Source organism: Barbus barbus (assembly GCF_936440315.1).
Source record: "Barbus barbus genome assembly, chromosome: 34".
Lineage (NCBI taxonomy): Eukaryota > Metazoa > Chordata > Actinopteri > Cypriniformes > Cyprinidae > Barbus > Barbus barbus.
Genome location: NC_136762.1, coordinates 6,123,741 through 6,142,710, shown reverse-complemented (window position 1 = coordinate 6,142,710; position 18,970 = coordinate 6,123,741). Strand labels below are relative to the sequence as shown.

Below are 18,970 nucleotides of genomic sequence, written 5' to 3'. Positions count from 1 at the left end.
CTCATAAGAGATCAGCTCTGGACAATGATGATGCAGATTGTCTCCAGCAATAACAGATCTAAACATTCCTCAGCTATGAGCTCATTGGATCTGATGGGATGGACCTCCATCACGTCTCAGATTGATCAGCTGCTGTAAATGATATAAAAGCAAGAGAGAGCACCTACAGATACATCAGTGAGATACATCACACACTCATCTACATCATGATCTTCACCATCTTCTCCATCACCTGCCTTGCCCTGGTGGCCTCTGCTCTGGGTAAGTGTCTCTGTTAGTTTGCAAGAATAATGATGGGCAAATATAGAAAAGGCAAAACCTAAATTAAGAGCTTCCTGTCTCATGAATAATGTATTACATTCTGTAATAACAGGTTGTGGAGTGCCTGCGATTAAACCACAGACGATCGGCAGCAGGATTGTGAACGGACAGAATGCCATCTCTGGTTCTTGGCCCTGGCAGGTCTCTCTCCAGGTAACTCATCTGTTTTTCAAACACACGTTTGTCTGCTTTGATTAAAAAGTAAGTGTCATGTTTTCAATGCTTTTACCTTTGAAACAGCTCCCCAATGGTTTCCACTTCTGCGGAGGATCCCTGATCAACGAGGACTGGGTTCTCACTGCTGCCCAATGCGCTGTCATGTAAGAGTCTTCAATCTGACAAACATCACATACAATAGTGGTTCATAAATACTCTGTCTGCTTTAGTTTGGCCTTTTATCAATTCATTTTATCTTTATCTCTCTTTTTAGGGTCAACTCTCACCGTGTCATTCTTGGAGAACATAATCGTGGCTCCAACGATGAACCCATCCAGATCCAACTAGTTTCCAAGGCAACTATGTTTTATGATCTCAGTGGATCAGAGATATTAAAATTGAAAAAAGGAGATATTGTTTTTGTTCTGGCCAATATTAATTACATAAGGAATACAGCCAGAAATAATTTTTAATTATTGTTTTATTACTGTGTTTTTTAAACATAATAATAACCAAGTCACCATTACACTACGAAAACATATTCATTATAAATATTTTAGTAGTACTTGTATGTCCTGTAATTTAAGCAAATGTGTGATCTAAAAGGTTGCGCAATGATTTTAATCTTTGTTTTGGCCATTAATATTGTTATTGTTTAATTGAACTCACATATTTTTCATATGTGATCCTGGACCTCAAAACTAGTGTTAACTGTCAGTTTTTCCAAATTGAGATTCATACATCATATGAAAGCTGATAAATAACCTTTCCATTGATGTATGGTTTGTTAGGAACGGACAATATTTGGCTGAGATACAATTATTTGAATATCTGAAATCTTAGGGTGCAAAAAAATCTAAATATTGAGAAAATAGCCTTTAAAGTTGTCCAAATGAAGTTCTTAGTAATACATATTACTAATCAAAAATGAAGTTTTTATATATTTATGGAAAGAAATTTACAAATATCTTCATGGAACATGATCTTTACTAAATATCCTAAAGATTTTTGGGATAAAAGATAAAACGATAATTTTGACCCATTCAATGTATTTTTGGCTATTGCTACAAATACACCCCAGCGACTTAAGACTGGTTTTGTGGTCCAGGGTCACATTTGTGATTGAACGGCCATCATTTAAAAGGTTAAACAGTTGCGTGTTTTTAATCAGCGAACTCAATATAACAGTTGAAAAGTGTGCAAATTGGTAAAAATCAGTCAACATGTCTCTTTCTAATTGAAGTTTTGAGGTATAAAATGTATGCTATTGTATTCATAAAACCTGCCAAAATAAACTAACACTGAACAAAAAAATAAACACATTTTTGTTTTACAAAATATGAAATTCAGTACAGAAAAGAAAACATCCGAACCAGATTTTAAAAGCACAGGGTGTAAGTAAATGCTTTATTTACCTTCTAAAAAGTCAACTCTCACTAACTGATCATCCATCTTTTATGTATGTGCAGGTCTTCACCCATCCGCTCTACAACAGTGTAACCTTCGACAATGACATTGCTCTTCTGAAACTGTCGTCTCCAGTCACATTTACTCCCCGTATCTCTCCTGTATGTCTGGCTCCATCAAACATCAGCATCCTGCCTGGAACCCGCTGCTTCACCACTGGCTGGGGCCAAACTGCCACCACAAGTAACTCAGCTGTAAAACAAAAAGAGAATAACACCACGTCTGTTTACTGTGCCATGTAATGTGTCATGATTTCTTCTCTTTTTTAGCGAGCCCTGAGATCCTGCAGCAAACAGTCGTACCCATCATAAGTCCTGCTGTGTGCAGACAGATCTGGGGTCAGAGCAGAATCACTGATGCCATGATCTGTGCTGGAGCCTCCGGTTCCTCATCTTGCCAGGTATATGAAGACAGATCAAGAAGAAACACATTAATATATCAATGTTGCTGCTGTTCAGTCTCAAATGTGTGTTTTCCACAGGGTGATTCTGGTGGTCCTCTAGTGTGTGAGAGTTCAGGGGTCTGGACTCTGGTGGGCTCTGTGTCTTGGGAAAGAAACACATGTGACCCCCGTTTCCCTGCAGTCTATGCCCGCATCTCCGAGCTGCGCTCCTGGATCGACAGGGCTATCGCTGAGTCTGAGTTATTATCCACCAGAGGAGACGGAAGCAGTTTTTAATTATTAAAACGTAATACAGTTGATCTATGTTGGTGGTGGTTTTTTCAGTCTATCTATGGCTCCAGTGATCTGGTGGTTACTACATGTTACTGTTTTCTTGTTTCAGCTTTACAAATATTTTAATAAAAGATAAATAAAAAAAATGAAGTGTATTGAAGAGTGAAATTAATGATCTGAATAATTAAACATCTCTGTCCTCCATCCATGATGCTGAAACCTGTTTCATCAGAACTTTTCACTTTTCTTCTATTAGAATGAGACAAACACTGATATTCAATAAGTCTTTCATTAACCAGTCACTTAAACTAAAGCCATAGTGCAAATGATTGATTATTTAGTGTTGTAAATTTAGCCTATAATAACCTATGATCCTCTTCAGGATACTACAGCATTCATTAAACATCTACTACCCATTTACATGAAAATCAAGTTTAATATTTACTGTGTTTAGTCATCTTGGTGAGAAATCAAACTATATAAGAATCTGACCAAACCATATTGTTTAGAGATAGATGAGCCGGATTATCTTGATGGTGCACAGAACTGATAAAGATGTGGTAAATATAACAATGTTTTGAAAGCAGTTTCCTCTAAAAGAATGAATCACAATCAGAAGTTTGATTGAAAAAAAATAGGAAGAAGGGGGTTTCACATAATATTATATTGTACACATTTTAAATAATTCTGATTGCTAACAGATTTTTTTACATTTGTTTTGAATCAGTGATTCAGAGCTTGTATCAACAAAGGAGGCTTGGTTGCGTCATACTGTTTCGAAACTTTTCGCAATTCCAAATGTTCGCAGCTAGATGGCAATGATCTGGGGAACACATGAACAACATAACCGTTTTATCCACCTTATTCTTAAATGCGGAAATAAGTCGTTCTCTTTCTTTTTTTTCTACTTTTTTTATTGCAAGTATAAACAATTAACTTCAACAATTGAATATAACATTGGATGACATTATAAATACAGAAATAATATAGGAAGACAATAAAGAAAAATAAATAAAGAAAAATAATAAATATATAAAACAAAATAGTACTGTCACACTCTGCCAGGGAACACGGAGCGAGGAACGAGGAGACAAGGAATTAGCAAATCTAGAGTATTTTAATGGTCCAACGGGGAAAACAGATCACAGGGAAGACAATCAAGGACCGACAAACACTAACTCAAAGGACTGGGGCTTTTAGATAATTGGGGAGGAAGACGAGACACACCTGGAAGCAAATTAACAATTAACATGGGGAAACTGGGTCACATGGGGAGCAAAACACACACAAAACAGTCCATACTCCTGACAAGTACAGAGGTAGTAAATAAAAAATTACGCAATATTCAGCATGTCATTACACAGTTTCACAAATTTGACACTTTTTTTGGTGTTAATATGTTTTAGTGTTATAATTAGGTAGTTAAAGTCACAAAGAAAATTATGTAATTTTGGGGATGTTGAAGAAAGTTTACATTTATGAATAAATTCCCAACAAAATAAATACATTTCCTATATATTATACAGTCATGGCCAAAAATATCAGCACCCTTGGTAAATATGATCAAAGAAGGCTGTGAAAATTAATCTGCATTGTTTATCCTTTTGATCTTTTATTTTTTTTAATTCACAAAAATCTTACATATCATTGGATAATAAGAATTTAAAATGGGGGGAAAATATCATTATGAAATAAATGTTTTTCTCAAATACATGTTGGACACAATTATTGGCACCCCTAGAAATTCTTATGAGTAAAATATCTCTTAAGTATATTCCTGTTCATATTCAAAATTTTGAGCACTCCAGGGTGATTATGAACATGAAATTATCTAGCCATGGCTTCCTGTTTCACAGAAATATAAATATATATATATAAAGCTGAAATTCCCTTAATCATCCATCACAATGAGAAAAACCAAAGAATATATTTCTGATGTGCAGCAAAAGATAATTGAGCTTCACAAATTAGTGAAATGGCCATTTCCACCATCAGGGCAATAATTAAGAATTTCCAATCAACAGAAAATGTTACGAAACTGCCTGGAAGAGGACGTGTGTCTTTATCGTCCTAATGCACGGTGAGGAGGAGAGTTTGAGTGGCTAAAGACTCTCCAAGGACCACAGCTGGAGAATTGCAGAAAATAGTTGAGTCTTGGGGTCAGAAATCCTTTTAAAAAAAAAAGTCAAACAGCATCCACATCACCACATGTTGTTTGGGAGGGTTTCAAGAAAAATTCTCCTAGCTCATCCAAAAACAAACTCCAGCATATTCAGTTATCAGACAGGACTGGCACTTCAAATGGGACTGGCTTCTATGGTCAGACGAAACAAAAAAAAAAGAGCTTTTTAGCAGCAAACATTCAAGATGGGTTTGGTGAACACAGGGATAAAAAGTACCCCATGTGTACAATGAAATACACTGCTGTATTTTTGATGATGTAGGCCTATATATCTGCTGGCGGTCCTAGACATCTTGTTTAGACACATGGCATCATGGATTCTATCAAATACCAACAGATAAAACAAAAATCAATAAGTGACTGATTCTGTTAGAATCTTATAATGGGCCATGTTTTGATCTTCCAACCGTACAATAATCCAAACACAAACCTCAAAAACAACACAAAAATGGGTCACTGAGCACAAAACCAAGCTTCTGATATGGCCATTCCAGTCTGACCTGAACCCTATATAAAATGAGTGGGTTGAACTGAAGAGAAGCACCAACATGGAGCTGGGAATCTAAAGGGTCTGGAGTGATTCTGGATGAAGGAATGGTCTCTGATCTCTTGTCAGGTGTTCTCTAACCTCATCAGGCATTATAGGAGAAAATTTAGAGCTCTTAAACTGGCAAATGGAGGTTTCAAAAAGTATTGAATAAAAGGGGGCCGTTAATTGTGGCCAATGTGTATTAGAGAAAAACATTTCATAATGGAGTAATTAATTTCTTATTTCATCCGCATGAGCTTGGGTACTATACTATAATAAATATAATTTGCATAATCTATGAGATGCAAAATTAGCCTGATATTACAATTCACATGTCGTTTATGTAACGGGGCGAACGAGACGAGAGACGTGCGGATCCATTTGCAAGCTTTATTATACAGAGATGTGGTCAAAATACAGGCAGGGTCAAAACACCAGCAAACAGGTATGGCACAGACGAGAAACAAGAATAATCCAAACCAGGCACGAGTCAGTCAACATCGAACGTTATACAGAGGGCTTGACAAGAGGGGCAATCCAGAAACATGAGCAATAGTCCAAGTGAAGCACAAACAGAGTCAAAATGGCAAGACAATCGTAGATCCAGGAAACACAGGCTAGAAAATCAGAAACAGGTTCCATATCGCAGCTAAAACTAGAAGAGTAATAAACGCAGAACAATACTGGTACGAAACACAGAATGGCTCGGTAAGGCAGCTAACACTAGGAGAGTGCTATACGCAGAACAATACACGGCGATCTGTGCAAGGAAGTCCATGGTTTATGTAGGGTGTGTGATTGTGTGATAGTGCTCAGGTGTGAGCATGTGATTAGTGAAATGGCTGCTGGGAAATGTAGTCTGGGGTAAATGTGAAACAGTCTGTGCAATGTCAGAGTCAATGTGATGGAGGAGTCACCTCTGGTGGCGAGCGAATGGAAGTCCATGAACCTGCTCCATGACAGTTTAGGCATAAAACCAGTTTGAGTTTCATTAATTATATCAGATAAGCCTGTTTTTAATCTTTTTGCAAGAACTAGTGATAGAATTCTATAATCTAAATTTAGTAAAATGATTGGCCTCCAGTTATCAAGGGAGAGAAGGTCTTTGCCTGGTTTTGGTATTAAGGTAATAAGGCATTGTTTCATAGAAGTACATAATTCCTCATTAATAATACATTAATTGTACATTCTAAGAAATGGTCTCTTGATAGATTCCCAAAAGTATGCATAAAACTCAATAGTTAGGCCATCTGTGCCCGGGGATTTACCCTTCTTCATAGATTGCATTGCTTTGGTAAGTTTGTCTAAAGAAAGGTCATTTTCACAAGCCACTTTAAACTCACTTGAAATTACTGGAGTGAAAGGTTTGACTTTTTGTAGAAAGGATCTTGCATAATTTTCATTATAATTTGAGCAATATAATTTGTTAAAAAATAATAAACTATATATATTTATTAATTTGAAGTGGGTTTTTGTTTGTGTTATTATCAATTTTTAACGCTGCTAGACAATTTCTTTTTATATTTCTCTTTTCCAGCGCAAAAAAAACCTTGCATTTTTCTCTCCCATTTCCAACCATTTAGCCCTAGATCTTATAAATGCACCCTTAGCTAAATCTAAATAGCAGTCATTTATTTCGTTTCTCAAATTAGATCAATAGGATTCCTCCTCTGTATTGAGAGTTTCTTTAGATAACTTGTCAAGCTCATTGAGAATATCTTGACATCTTTTAGAATTTGCCACTTTTAAGTTCTTTGCCTCGACGCATAGCTAATTGTTTAACTTTGAATTAAAAAAAAATCCATCTTTGGATATAACTCATAGATACATCTTCCAAAATGGAAGCAGTAATTTTAACAGATTCTACAAAATTTGCATTCGAGAGTAACTTATTATTAAATTTCCAATAACCACAAATTCTTTTATAACTGTCTGTATTTCCAATTAAAGAAATTAAGATGAATCTTAAACATCAGTAACCTGTAAATTATCACAAAGCAACTCAAAAACTTTAGATGTACTGTTCTTTGCAGGGGATCTATCTAAGGACTCATTGGGGGCTTCATTGAAGTCACCTTCAAGCAGTAAATAAGCACCTGTTTATTTTCTTTTTAGAACTAGTAATATCAGGCTAAGTTTTTCAAACATGCATAAATTTAAAGCGTTATTGTTATATCCATAAACATTGCAAATGGTACATTTTGTATTGTCTATATTTAAGATTATTATAATCCACCTCCCTTCACCAGAATATAGAGTTTACACTTCATCTCCCTTCAATTTACTTAGGAAAACAGCGACCCCTTTAGAATTATTTGTCCCATGACAAAAATATGCAGCATCTCCCCACTGCAAGTAGGGCTCGCTGCAGTCCACAAGATCCAGGGGGCGTGGTTGGATCCACATCTAGGGGGTGGAGATTGGTAGGTTTAGGGGTTAAGATGGGTAGGTTTATGGGTGGAAATAGGGTGAGTTTAGGGATCAGGGGTTGGAGATGGGTAGGTTTAGGTAAATGTAATGTGGGAGGAGTTGGATCTGGATCCAGCCACGCCCCCTGGATCTTGTTGGCTGCAGTGAGACGCTCCTCCCCCACTGCGATTTCCAAAATTTGACATCATCACAAGAATGTGTTTCTTGAAATAAAATAATTTGTGCCTCCCTGTGTTTAATGAAAAGAAAAAGTGCCTTCCTTTTATCCAAATCCTTTAAACCTCTGACATTAAGAGAGATAACATCTAATTTTCCCAAATTAAAAACTGTCATCCAAGAAAAAAGAAAGCAAAAGAAGAAACAAAAAAGGATAGAACAATGAACAAGATCTCCTAAATTGGACTAAGCTGCTCGATTACAATGAAAACAGATAGACCCACCGGGATCTTACACATGCAACAAGATGTCATCAAACAAGTCTGCATTTTAAGTTGTTAGGAACAATAAATTGTCCAAAGAAAGCATCAGACATAAAAAGTCAGTGTGTGTCCTTTTTCACTAAGAGTTTACTAAACATCAAGATCAACTTTTTTTTACGATATAAGCAAAGGCACTGACGAATGATGCTCTCTTGCCTTCTTCTTGACCAAAGGCCAGGCCTTGGCCCACACCGCTCTTTCTTCAGGTGACAGGTCTTCTTTTAAAGGTGCCATAGAATGGAAAACTGTATTTACCTTATTTACCATAGTTGAATAATAAGAGTTTTCTACATGAAAATTACATAACATGAGCGTCAAACACCATTGTTTCCTCCTTCTTATGTAAATCTCGTGAATAAAATAGACCACTGAAAAATAGGCGAATCAGAACATAACACCGACTGTGACGTTACAGTCAGGATCACTAATAGTTACGCCCTGAACATTTGCATATACCCACCCATGTTCTAGGCCAGCCGCCAGCCGAACCATCAGAAGTTATTGTGAAGAAACAAGCGAGGACAACAGTGAAAATGGCAGATCATGGAAATAAATGTTATGTTCCAGGCTGTGCCAGGGATGTGAAATGCAAGGATGGGTTGATGTCTGTATTCAGAAAGGCAAGGAAATCAAATAACGCGTTCTAAATAACACAAGCCACTAAAGGGACATGGTTAGCTCCTTGCTAGCGGTAGCCTGTTACATTACAGTACATAAGATTTCACTTACCACATAAACAGAATAAGGAGAGATGACTGAGGATGATGGCGAATGATTTACAGATCCTGAGCACCACTGACAAGCATCTGATCTTGTAAAATATGTGGTAAGTACTGCCGCTCCATAGTATAAACAGAGTACATGCGATCGCAAATCGCGAAAGTTAAAGTGAAACTAAAAAGCAGTCATGCTTTCGAAAGCAGTTTCAATCCCCAGCATATTAATAGCTGCTCCCTGATGCCCGTATTTTATTTACAGAATAATTACCCAACAATATAACTGCGAGAGAAAGTATTAAAATATATATTTTCCCTGTGTTTTCTTCCAGCTGTGTGAGCTTCTAAAATTAGTCGCACTATGAAACAGCCAATCAGAGCAGAGCTCAACATTGAGCCACACTGTGGAACAGCCAATCAGAGCAGAGCTCAACATTGAGCCACACTGTGGAACAGCCAATCAGAGCAGAGCTCAACATTATTATTCATGATCCTTCCAAATAAGGTAATAACAGACCATTTCATTCTAGGGAGAAATCCTAAGGTTGTAAATGGACATGTAAAACCGTTTCTGGAGAATTTTTGCCCTTACCTAAGCCACATACCTTCTATGTAGATATCATAGAACAATTTAAAATAATTATATAATATCAATACATTCTATGGCACCTTTAAAGAACTTGTTTGACCAGTTTATTGTCCTTAATTTTGTTATCTAAAGTGGAGTTAAAGAAACTCATATCAGTACTAAGTTTTACTTTAGCCCAGCTCTCATAACTGATATAATCATAGTGTAACACAACTTTAGTCCCATCCTCTTTAGTATCAATGACTGTCTTGCAACAGCTTGGCAAGGTTGAATACGTGACTAGTTAATGTCACAGACTTATTGGGAATGCAGTTGTTTTACTGCAAGTATTGCCGAAACACTTAAGGAAGTAATTTCCATGATAAATTGACTGAAATTTCAACACAGCAACAACAAAAACAACTTCTAATCCAAAACACTTCATTACATACAAAGAGAGAGTTGAAGTCATAATGCTTCTCAAGGAAATAGACAGAAGACTTAAACCCCTTCATGAGGTCAAAGAATGGAGAATTAATCCTCTTTGCTCATAAGAGATCAGCTCTGGACAATGATGATGCAGATTGTCTCCAGCAATAACAGATCTAAACATTCCTCAGCTATGAGCTCATTGGATCTGATGGGATGGACCTCTATCACGTCTCAGATTGATCAGCTGCTGTAAATGATATAAAAGCAAGAGAGAGCACCTACAGATACATCAGTGAGATACATCACACACTCATCTACATCATGACCTTCACCATCTTCTCCATCACCTGCCTTGCCCTGGTGGCCTCTGCTCTGGGTAAGTGTCTCCGTTAGTTTGCAAGAATAATGATGTATCAATATAGAAAATGCAAAACCTAAATTAAGAGTTTCCTGTCTCATGAATAATGTATTACATTCTGTAATAACAGGTTGTGGAGTGCCTGCGATTAAACCACAGACGATCGGCAGCAGGATTGTGAACGGACAGAATGCCATCTCTGGTTCTTGGCCCTGGCAGGTCTCTCTCCAGGTAACTCATCTGTTTTTCAAACACACGTTTGTCTGCTTTGTTTAAAAAGTAAGTGTCATGTTTTCAATGCTTTTACCTTTGAAACAGCTCCCCAATGGTTTCCACTTCTGCGGAGGATCCCTGATCAACGAGAACTGGGTTCTCACTGCTGCCCAATGCGCTGTCATGTAAGAGTCTTCAATCTGACAAACATCACATACAATAGTGGTTCATAAATACTCTGTCTGCTTTAGTTTGGCCTTTTATCAATTCATTTTCTCTTTATCTCTCTTTTTAGGGTCAACTCTCACCGTGTCATTCTTGGAGAACATAATCGTGGCTCCAACGATGAACCCATCCAGATCCAACTAGTTTCCAAGGTAACTATGTTTTATGATCTCAGTGGATCAGAGATATTCAAATTGAAAAAAGGAGATATTGCTTTTGTTCTGGCCAATATTAATTACATCATTAATTAAATCATTTTTAATTGTTGTTTTATTACTTTGTTTTTTAAACATAATAATAACCAAATCATCATTACACTACAAAAACATATTCATTATTAATATTTTAGTAGTACTTGTATGTCCTGTAATTTAAGCAAAGGTGTGATCTAAAAGGTTGCACAATGATTTTAATCTTTGTTTTGGCCATTAATATTGTTATTGTTTAATTGAACTCACATATTTCTCATTTGTGATTGAACGGCCATCATTTAAATGGTTAAACAGTTGTGTTTGTTTTTATCAACTCAATATAACAGTTGAAAAGTGTGCAAACTTGTAAAAATATCAGTCAACATGTCTTTTTCTAATTGAAGTTTTGAGGTATAAAATGTATGTTATGTTGTTCCTAAAACTTGCCAAAATAAACTGACATTTAACAACAAAATAAACACATTTTATACAAATATGAAATTCAGTACAGGAAAGAAAACATCCGAACCAGATTTTAAAAGCACAGGGTGTAAGTAAATGCTTTATTTACCTTCTAAAAAGTCAACTCTCACTAACTGATCATCCATCTTTTATGTATGTGCAGGTCTTCACCCATCCGCTCTACAACAGTGTAACCTTCAACAATGACATTGCTCTTCTGAAACTGTCGTCTCCAGTCACATTTACTCCCCGTATCTCTCCTGTATGTCTGGCTCCATCAAACATCAACATCCTGCCTGGAACCCGCTGCTTTACCACTGGCTGGGGCCAAACTGCCACCACAAGTAACTCAGCTGTAAAACAAAAAGAGAATAACACCACATCTGTTTACTGTGCCATGTAATGTGTCATGATTTCTTCTCTTTTTTAGCGAGCCCTGAGATCCTGCAGCAAACAGGCGTACCCATCATAAGTCCTGCTGTGTGCAGACAGATCTGGGGTCAGAGCAGAATCACTGATGCCATGATCTGTGCTGGAGCCTCCGGTTCCTCATCTTGCCAGGTATATGAAGACAGATCAAGAAGAAACACATTAATATATCAATGTTGCTGCTGTTCAGTCTCAAATGTGTGTTTTCCACAGGGTGATTCTGGTGGTCCTCTAGTGTGTGAGAGTTCAGGGGTCTGGACTCTGGTGGGCTCTGTGTCTTGGGAAAGAAACACTTGTGACCCCCGTTTCCCTGCAGTCTATACCCGCATCTCCCAGCTGCGCTCCTGGATCGACAAGATAATTTCTTGCAACTAGATCCCCAGTCTGAATATTTATTCTCTGTCTTTGATTCCCTGTTGGTGGTCTTTTTGTTTATGGGTTTGTGTCAGTCAATGACTTCATACGGAAGGCTGTGACTTCATACTGTTTTCCTGTTTCAGCTGTACAGATAATGAAAATGTTTCAATAAATGAGAATAAATAAAATGCATAAAAAGCAATGGAAGAATGTTGTAGAGTGTAATTAATAACGTAATATCAGACGGGTAATATCAGACAAGTCCTCTGCTCAGTCTGACTGGTGTTGCAGCCTGGAATTAAACCACACCATGCTAGTTTTGTCTGGCCAGAGGAGACTTGGCCCCCCAGCCTTGTTGCTACAAGGTTTATTTTTCGCCATTTCTTTTACCGATGGAGTTTTAGTTCCTTTTTTTCCTCCTTTATTTGCAAGAAGAGCAACAAAAAAACATACATTAATAACAGCTGTCTTCAGAGGCATTGTAGTAAAACAATCATACTGTCACAGTCGAAAGCAAAGCAATTGCCAAGAAAAAACAACAGTTGGAGACACCCAGTAATGTTCATTTCAATTCGGTCTATGTAATGCCATGCAGTCCATTCTTCAACATCAACTTTCTCCAAGTGGGAGAGAAAAGGGGTGCCAAGGTTTGTAAAACTGAAATAGTTTGTTTTTAAGGAAAAAACTCAAGGCTTCAAATGGAATAATGTCAAATACACTCTTAGGCCACTGTGTCTTTTTTGGTGGTTTTTCAGAAATCCACTGCTGCAATATGCAGCGTCTGGCAGTAAATCAAATACATTTTGAGCAGCTGGATCTAAGAAGAGCTCAAGGTGTTATATGAAAGAATCCCTAAAATACACACCAGTGGGTCAAGGTCCAGAGAGATTCCCAATAAGTTATTAATTTCTTGAACAACATCCAACCAGGGATGCGTTTCCCAAAAGCATCATTAGCTAACTATGGTCGTTAATTCCATTGAACTCTATTGGTAATTATGGAACCATAATTGCTTTTGGGAAACGCACCACTGAAAGCCTTAGGAACAATCAAAAATACAATGAAAATATGTACTGTCTTCCATTTTACACTTAACACAGGTCTTTGAAAATATTAAATATGAATAATTCTATCTATGGAACACTCAACGGCTTGATCACTAGAGAAAAATACAAGAAAGAGGCTTGTGGTTACGTATAGAGCAGCATTACCCATCTGTAAGATTATTACCAAGATTATTTTGTCTAAATCCCAGAAAAGACAGGGCCACTCTCCTGTCAAACTCCTTCTCAGCATCAAGAGATACCACCAGTGATCCAACATGAACATTATGTCCATGCTATACAACATTCAAAAAGCATTGAATATTATTACAGGAATTTCGGCCTGAAAAAAACAAATCAGATCAGTGGAGATTACATGAGGATTCACAGCTTCTAACCTTTTAGACAAAACTTTAGCAATTACTTTACTGTCTACATTTAATAAAGACATTGTTTGGTAGGATAAACATTCTTCAGATTTTTTTATAAGAATTAATTGGCCTCTGTCATTGAATGTGGCAAGCTGCCTGTCTCAAAAGAGTGAGACAGCATTCTAAGTAAAGGAGGGACTAGAACAGGGCTGTCCAAACTCGGTCCTGGAGGGCCGGTGTCCAGCAGAGTTTAGCTCCAACTTGCCTCAACACACCTGCATGGAAGTTTCTAGTATGCCTAATAAGAGCTTGATTAGCTGCTTCAGGTGTGTTTAGTTAGGGTTGGAGCTAAACTCTGCAGGACACCGGCCCTCCAGGACCGAGTTTGGACAGCCCTGGACTAGAAGTTCTTTATAGAACTCTGACGTAAACTCATTGGGTTTATTTACATAAGGCTTTAATAGCCGGTTTAACTTCAGTCAAATGCAGGCTTGCTAAGCATCTCTTTCTTTTCATCTGAGATGCTTGGTATGTTCAGGCCACTCAAAAAACTCTCTATATCAGACTCAACTGAAGAGTATACCTTTGACCTGTACAGCTTCTCAAAGAACAACTGAATCATATTAATCTCCTTATTACTGTATACTTTCTGTCCGGATGAGTTTTTGAATTTTGGCTCCTTGCCACTGTAACCTTTGACACTATTTAAAGAGAACTGAACTGAGCTGGATGGTGACATCTAGTTTACTGTTTACTATTGTCTTCCTGCATTATCGACACACTATGTTCCTGTTTAACATTTTATAGATGCTTTGGCACAATCTGTATTGTATAAAATGCTATGTTAATAATGTTGATTTGACTTGACTTGACATAATGAACTTGTAATAGGGATAAGTTGCCATAATCCAAATAAAACAATGCAGAAAATGACAAATAGATCTAGAAGATAAAGATAAAGAAGATATAAATCAATCCTCTATCCGTGGTGCTGAATTTTGTTGGCATGTACATACAGTTTTATACTTGTACATAACATTTACAAACTGATACCACTCATACAGCAATTTCATGGCATGTGAAAGTCACATCACGACATGTTGAAAACATTCCTTTAGAATCCAGTAAAGAGGATTGCTATCAATCAATCAATGTACTGTAAGTACATTTTCGCTAAAGCCACGTACAAAATGTTCTCTCATGCAGTGCTGAATAATTCTGATTGCTCAGATTTGCACTTTTATGAACTTCACTATTATGTTTAATTTGACTGAATGAGATATAATGCCTTTTTCTGATGATTGGCTATTAACCTACTTAAACTTAGTAACTTGATAACTGGGTAAAACTGTCATTTGTCAGATGCACAAGCTTGTATGTGGGATTTTAAGAAAAGTATTTTGGAATTTTACTGAAAAGTAACCTATGACATTATTAAACATAAATATAAAAGAACCTATTTATTATGAAAGTAAAACATTTACCCCCGGTTTCACAAACAAGGCTTAATCCTAGTCCTAGACTAAAATGTAAGTCTTAGCTGTTTCAACTGAAAGAAACTTGCTCTGACTGATCTTAAAATATATCAGTGCCTTTGTTTTGTCTCAAAAAGCACACCAGCTATGTTTTTTCCTAAGCACGTTTATAAAAGTAACTAATAATAATCTGTGAACTGTTACCGTCTGGTCGACGCTACAGAGCTCTGAGCACCAGAACGACCAGACACAGGAACAGCTTCTTCCCTCAGGCAATCCATCTCATGAACACTTGAACTCTTAACAATAAACATGAAACACACAACACTATCATACTTTTTATTTAACACACATACTTATTACATTTCAAAGTTGCACCTAACATACCTGTACATACTGAGTTGTCTATTTTGTATATCGTGTTTGTGCTATTTTGCATATTGTCCTATTTTGCATATTTGTATATTATTTTGTCCTGTCCTGTCACTAAAACAAATTCTTCATATGTGCAAACATGCCTGACAATAAAGCTAATTCTGATTCTTATTATAATCTTGATAACCAAAAACATGAACAATCTTTCAGATTTGTTAACTGAAATAAATTAAATATAAATATTAGATGAAAACCTTGTTTAAAAAAATGTTTCCTTGCAACTAACTAAACTAAGTTGAAGTTAAAGTACTAAAATTAAAACTAAAACTGATAAAAAAAATAAACTTAACAGAAATGTTAAAAAAGCAATAATAATAAAATGAAAACAAAACATGCAATCACTAAAACAAGAAAAAAATTACATTTAAAAATAAAAGCTAATTCAAAATATTAAAAAGTAATAATAGTATACAAATAACACAACATTAACACTATTGCACTTAAAAATGAATGTACCTAAATGTGCAATAAAAATAAGATACTTTTTTGTTTTTTTTAACAATCAAATGAACAAAAACATTCTTTGTTATATCCAGAAAAACGCAACAAACTATTGCTATTGTTCTATAATAGTGCACACAATGGTAATTGATCATGGAAAAATTCCTCGGCCCCAAAACAGTGGCGTTAACCAGACGGAAATATCAACCTTAAAACAAACTCAGCCTGAGGACAATAAACTTTTGCCTGTTCCTGGTATTCAGGATTATGACTTACAGTGCAACAGTCTGGCAGATCCGGTTCTAGGCCAGTTCTTTGTCCGTTTTTGGTGATGCATGTTTTGGTGATTCATGGCTGTGACGTCACATTCCTGTTTCAGTTGTGCAAATAATGAAAATAAAAAATAAATATAAATAAAATAAAATAAACAAAGCATGACTAAAATATAAATGATAGATCTACAAGAATAATTGTCATGAGTGTACACTGAAGTGAACTGAAATATACTTGTAGAAATAAATCTTATGCTCACTTTGCTCCTATTAACCACTAGAGGTCGGTAATAATGTATTTAGAAACTGAACCTTGAATCTGTCAGGTGAGATACTAAAATACTGAAAACAGTTTATTATCATTATCTTCTATATACATATAATAGAGTTTTATTCAGAGTCCCCATAAAACACAAAAACCAAAGTGTGTTCATTATATTCCCAAAAGTATTGGGTCAGCCCCTTCTAATGAACAGGTTTGACTACTTTAGTAACTTCCATGAGTACAAATCTTAATGTTTAAGCATATAATGATATTCTAGGGAATTGTGTGCTTCTAATTTTATAGCATCAGTTTGGACAGAACCCTTTTCTAGTCTAACATAAATGTGTCTGTAAGGCACGGTTCAAAAAGAAATGATTGATTCAGTCAGTGTTGAAGAACTTGACTGGTCTGCAGAAACCCAGCTGAACACCTCTGGTGTGACTTTAAATGCAGACCTTGAGACAAAAACTCAATGACTCAATGACTTGAATGTATGGGAACAGTCATTTTAGACACTTCCAAAACTGCTGCAACAGAGATGGAAACAAATTTGTATGTTTTATGCTATTATGTTTCCATCTTTGTTGCCAGAGTTTTGGAAGTGCCTTTTTCTGTTCTAAAGAAGGGGGTGCCCCAATACTTTTGTCCATATAGTGTATGTATAAATCATTGGTGTTTGGTGATGAGCTTTTGGCTAAAGGTCTACCAGTCAAGATCTTCCACACTGACTGAATAAATCACTTCTTTTTGAACCTTGCCTTATATACAGAGGCATTGTCATGTTAGAAAAGGGTTCCAATAAAATTAGAAGCACACAAATGACTAAAATAACCTGTTCATTAGAAGGGGGTGTCCCAAGACTTTTGCCAATACACACACACACACACACACAAAGGTCTGTTTGGTTTTTTGTCAATATATTGAGTACATTGGAACAATGATTTTTGTTTTGTTTTGCTTTCTAGCTGAAAATAATACTTGCTTCTGACAAACCAATACAACACCAAAATGCTTACTTCTCAAATATGTCTTATAATAATAACAACAACAACAAAAATGCTACAGCCTCTTCTTTTGTTTCTTGGTTATATTAATTGAATATTTAGCCAAAATGCAAAAGCTCCTTTTTGTTGTCAGGGGGAAAAATCTACATGTTTATTTCAATCAAACAATGAAAAATTTGAAGGACTCTTGCACATTTGTTTACGAAATGCAAACTTCCACCTAATGGTGGCTACTAGTTTTCTTTAGAGGAACATTTATGGATTTACTACCTGCTTTTTAAAGAAAACAGAACTGAAAGACATGCCAAATTATAAGGGATTCCATTAGCAGAGCTTTATGTGGGCTAAAAAGGGGGTTTCACCTGACACTTCACCCTCACACACATTCACAACAGTTAGTTGATCTTCATTCCCAGACTTTTTCTTCACATTGTACATGTGATGAAAAGATAATACACTCTAAGTGTGTAATCACTTTTTTATATCTAAAGAAATACATAAAATGTGTATAATATAAAATGTGACTGTCTATCGCAGGTATATACATCTTAGTTCCCTGCTACGTAATGATATGCAGAATTTTCTAGAATGTTCTATATATGCACAGAGATTTGTGGGAATAGACCTAAGGCATGTAAGCCTAGTCATCTATGTACATATGTATAAAATAACTGTGGTAAATGTGGTGTTTGTGTGTTTACGTGATGTAAATTATGGGTGAACGTGCAGGGAAATACCTTGTCAAACCACAACTCTGGAAGCCACTGCTGTACCTTCAGTGAGCATCTCTTCTGAAGCAGGATAGGTGCGGTGAGTGCTGGCGTTTCTGAGGAACAAGAAACTTAACACTAAATCTATGGAGTAGGTGGGATGGGGGTGTTTCATGATAAAAAGAGAGCTTTTTCAAAACAAAATCTATTTTCTCCAGGAAAAACAAAACAAAAAAACATCCACATTCTCAACCTCAAAACGCTGAGCTTCAGAGCTATATAGACAAAGCTGTATTGTTTCATACAATTTAGAGTCAGAGCTCAAAGATTGGCAGTAAATGTCATGACACAATGGAACTGGTTTTGAGGTGTCATGCTTTTCATCTTTCTAAAGGTTATACGTATATGTGATGTGTGTGGCCAGTGACAAGCATGTGTCAGTGGACAGCATTACTCACCCCAGGGGCTACTCATCCCACATGTGTACATCGGGGCAGCCCCCCTAAACCCATACCGACCCCGATAGCCTGCTATGGAATTACGGTAGACGATTGTTTAAGACTCTGAAATTTAAAAGATGAAAAAGAGAAATAAGGGAGAATCAATGAATTATGAATAATGTATTGCTATTGTATGAATAATCATGTAATCCATAAAAAAGTAACTGTAGTCTGATTACGAGTATTTGTAATTTACAAGTACGTAATTTTTGGAATCTGATTACATAATCCAGATTACATGTAATCAGTTACTACCCAGCTCT

At 36.3% G+C, this 18,970-nt stretch overlaps 2 protein-coding genes across 2 annotated transcripts; both read left to right on the top strand.

Moving 5' to 3' along the window:
- Nucleotides 1–206: 206 nt before the first annotated feature.
- Nucleotides 207–2,744, top strand: LOC306853785 (chymotrypsin-like protease CTRL-1; the record flags this gene model as incomplete). Its single annotated transcript, XM_079391432.1, has 7 exons — nt 207–261; nt 374–474; nt 562–641; nt 752–833; nt 1,947–2,127; nt 2,214–2,344; nt 2,426–2,744. The coding sequence occupies 7 exons, from the start codon at nt 207–209 to the stop codon at nt 2,621–2,623; spliced, it is 828 nt and encodes a 275-aa protein (XP_079247558.1). The 3' UTR covers nt 2,624–2,744.
- A 7,469-nt stretch (nt 2,745–10,213) lies between these two features.
- LOC306854470 (chymotrypsin-like protease CTRL-1) lies at nt 10,214–12,384 on the top strand. The gene is made up of 7 exons (XM_079392517.1): nt 10,214–10,332; nt 10,445–10,545; nt 10,633–10,712; nt 10,823–10,904; nt 11,569–11,749; nt 11,836–11,966; nt 12,048–12,384. The coding sequence occupies exons 1-7, from the start codon at nt 10,278–10,280 to the stop codon at nt 12,207–12,209; spliced, it is 792 nt and encodes a 263-aa protein (XP_079248643.1). The 5' UTR covers nt 10,214–10,277; the 3' UTR covers nt 12,210–12,384.
- Nucleotides 12,385–18,970: the final 6,586 nt, after the last annotated feature.

Coding starts and splice junctions, on each gene's coding strand:
- LOC306854470 (XM_079392517.1), top strand. CDS start 10,278: ATGACCTTCACCATCTTCTCCATCACCTGCCTTGCCCTGGTGGCCTCT. Junction 10,713..10,822: donor GCTGCCCAATGCGCTGTCAT/GTAAGAGTCTTC, acceptor CTCTCTTTTTAG/GGTCAACTCTCACCGTGTCA. Junction 11,967..12,047: donor CCGGTTCCTCATCTTGCCAG/GTATATGAAGAC, acceptor TGTTTTCCACAG/GGTGATTCTGGTGGTCCTCT.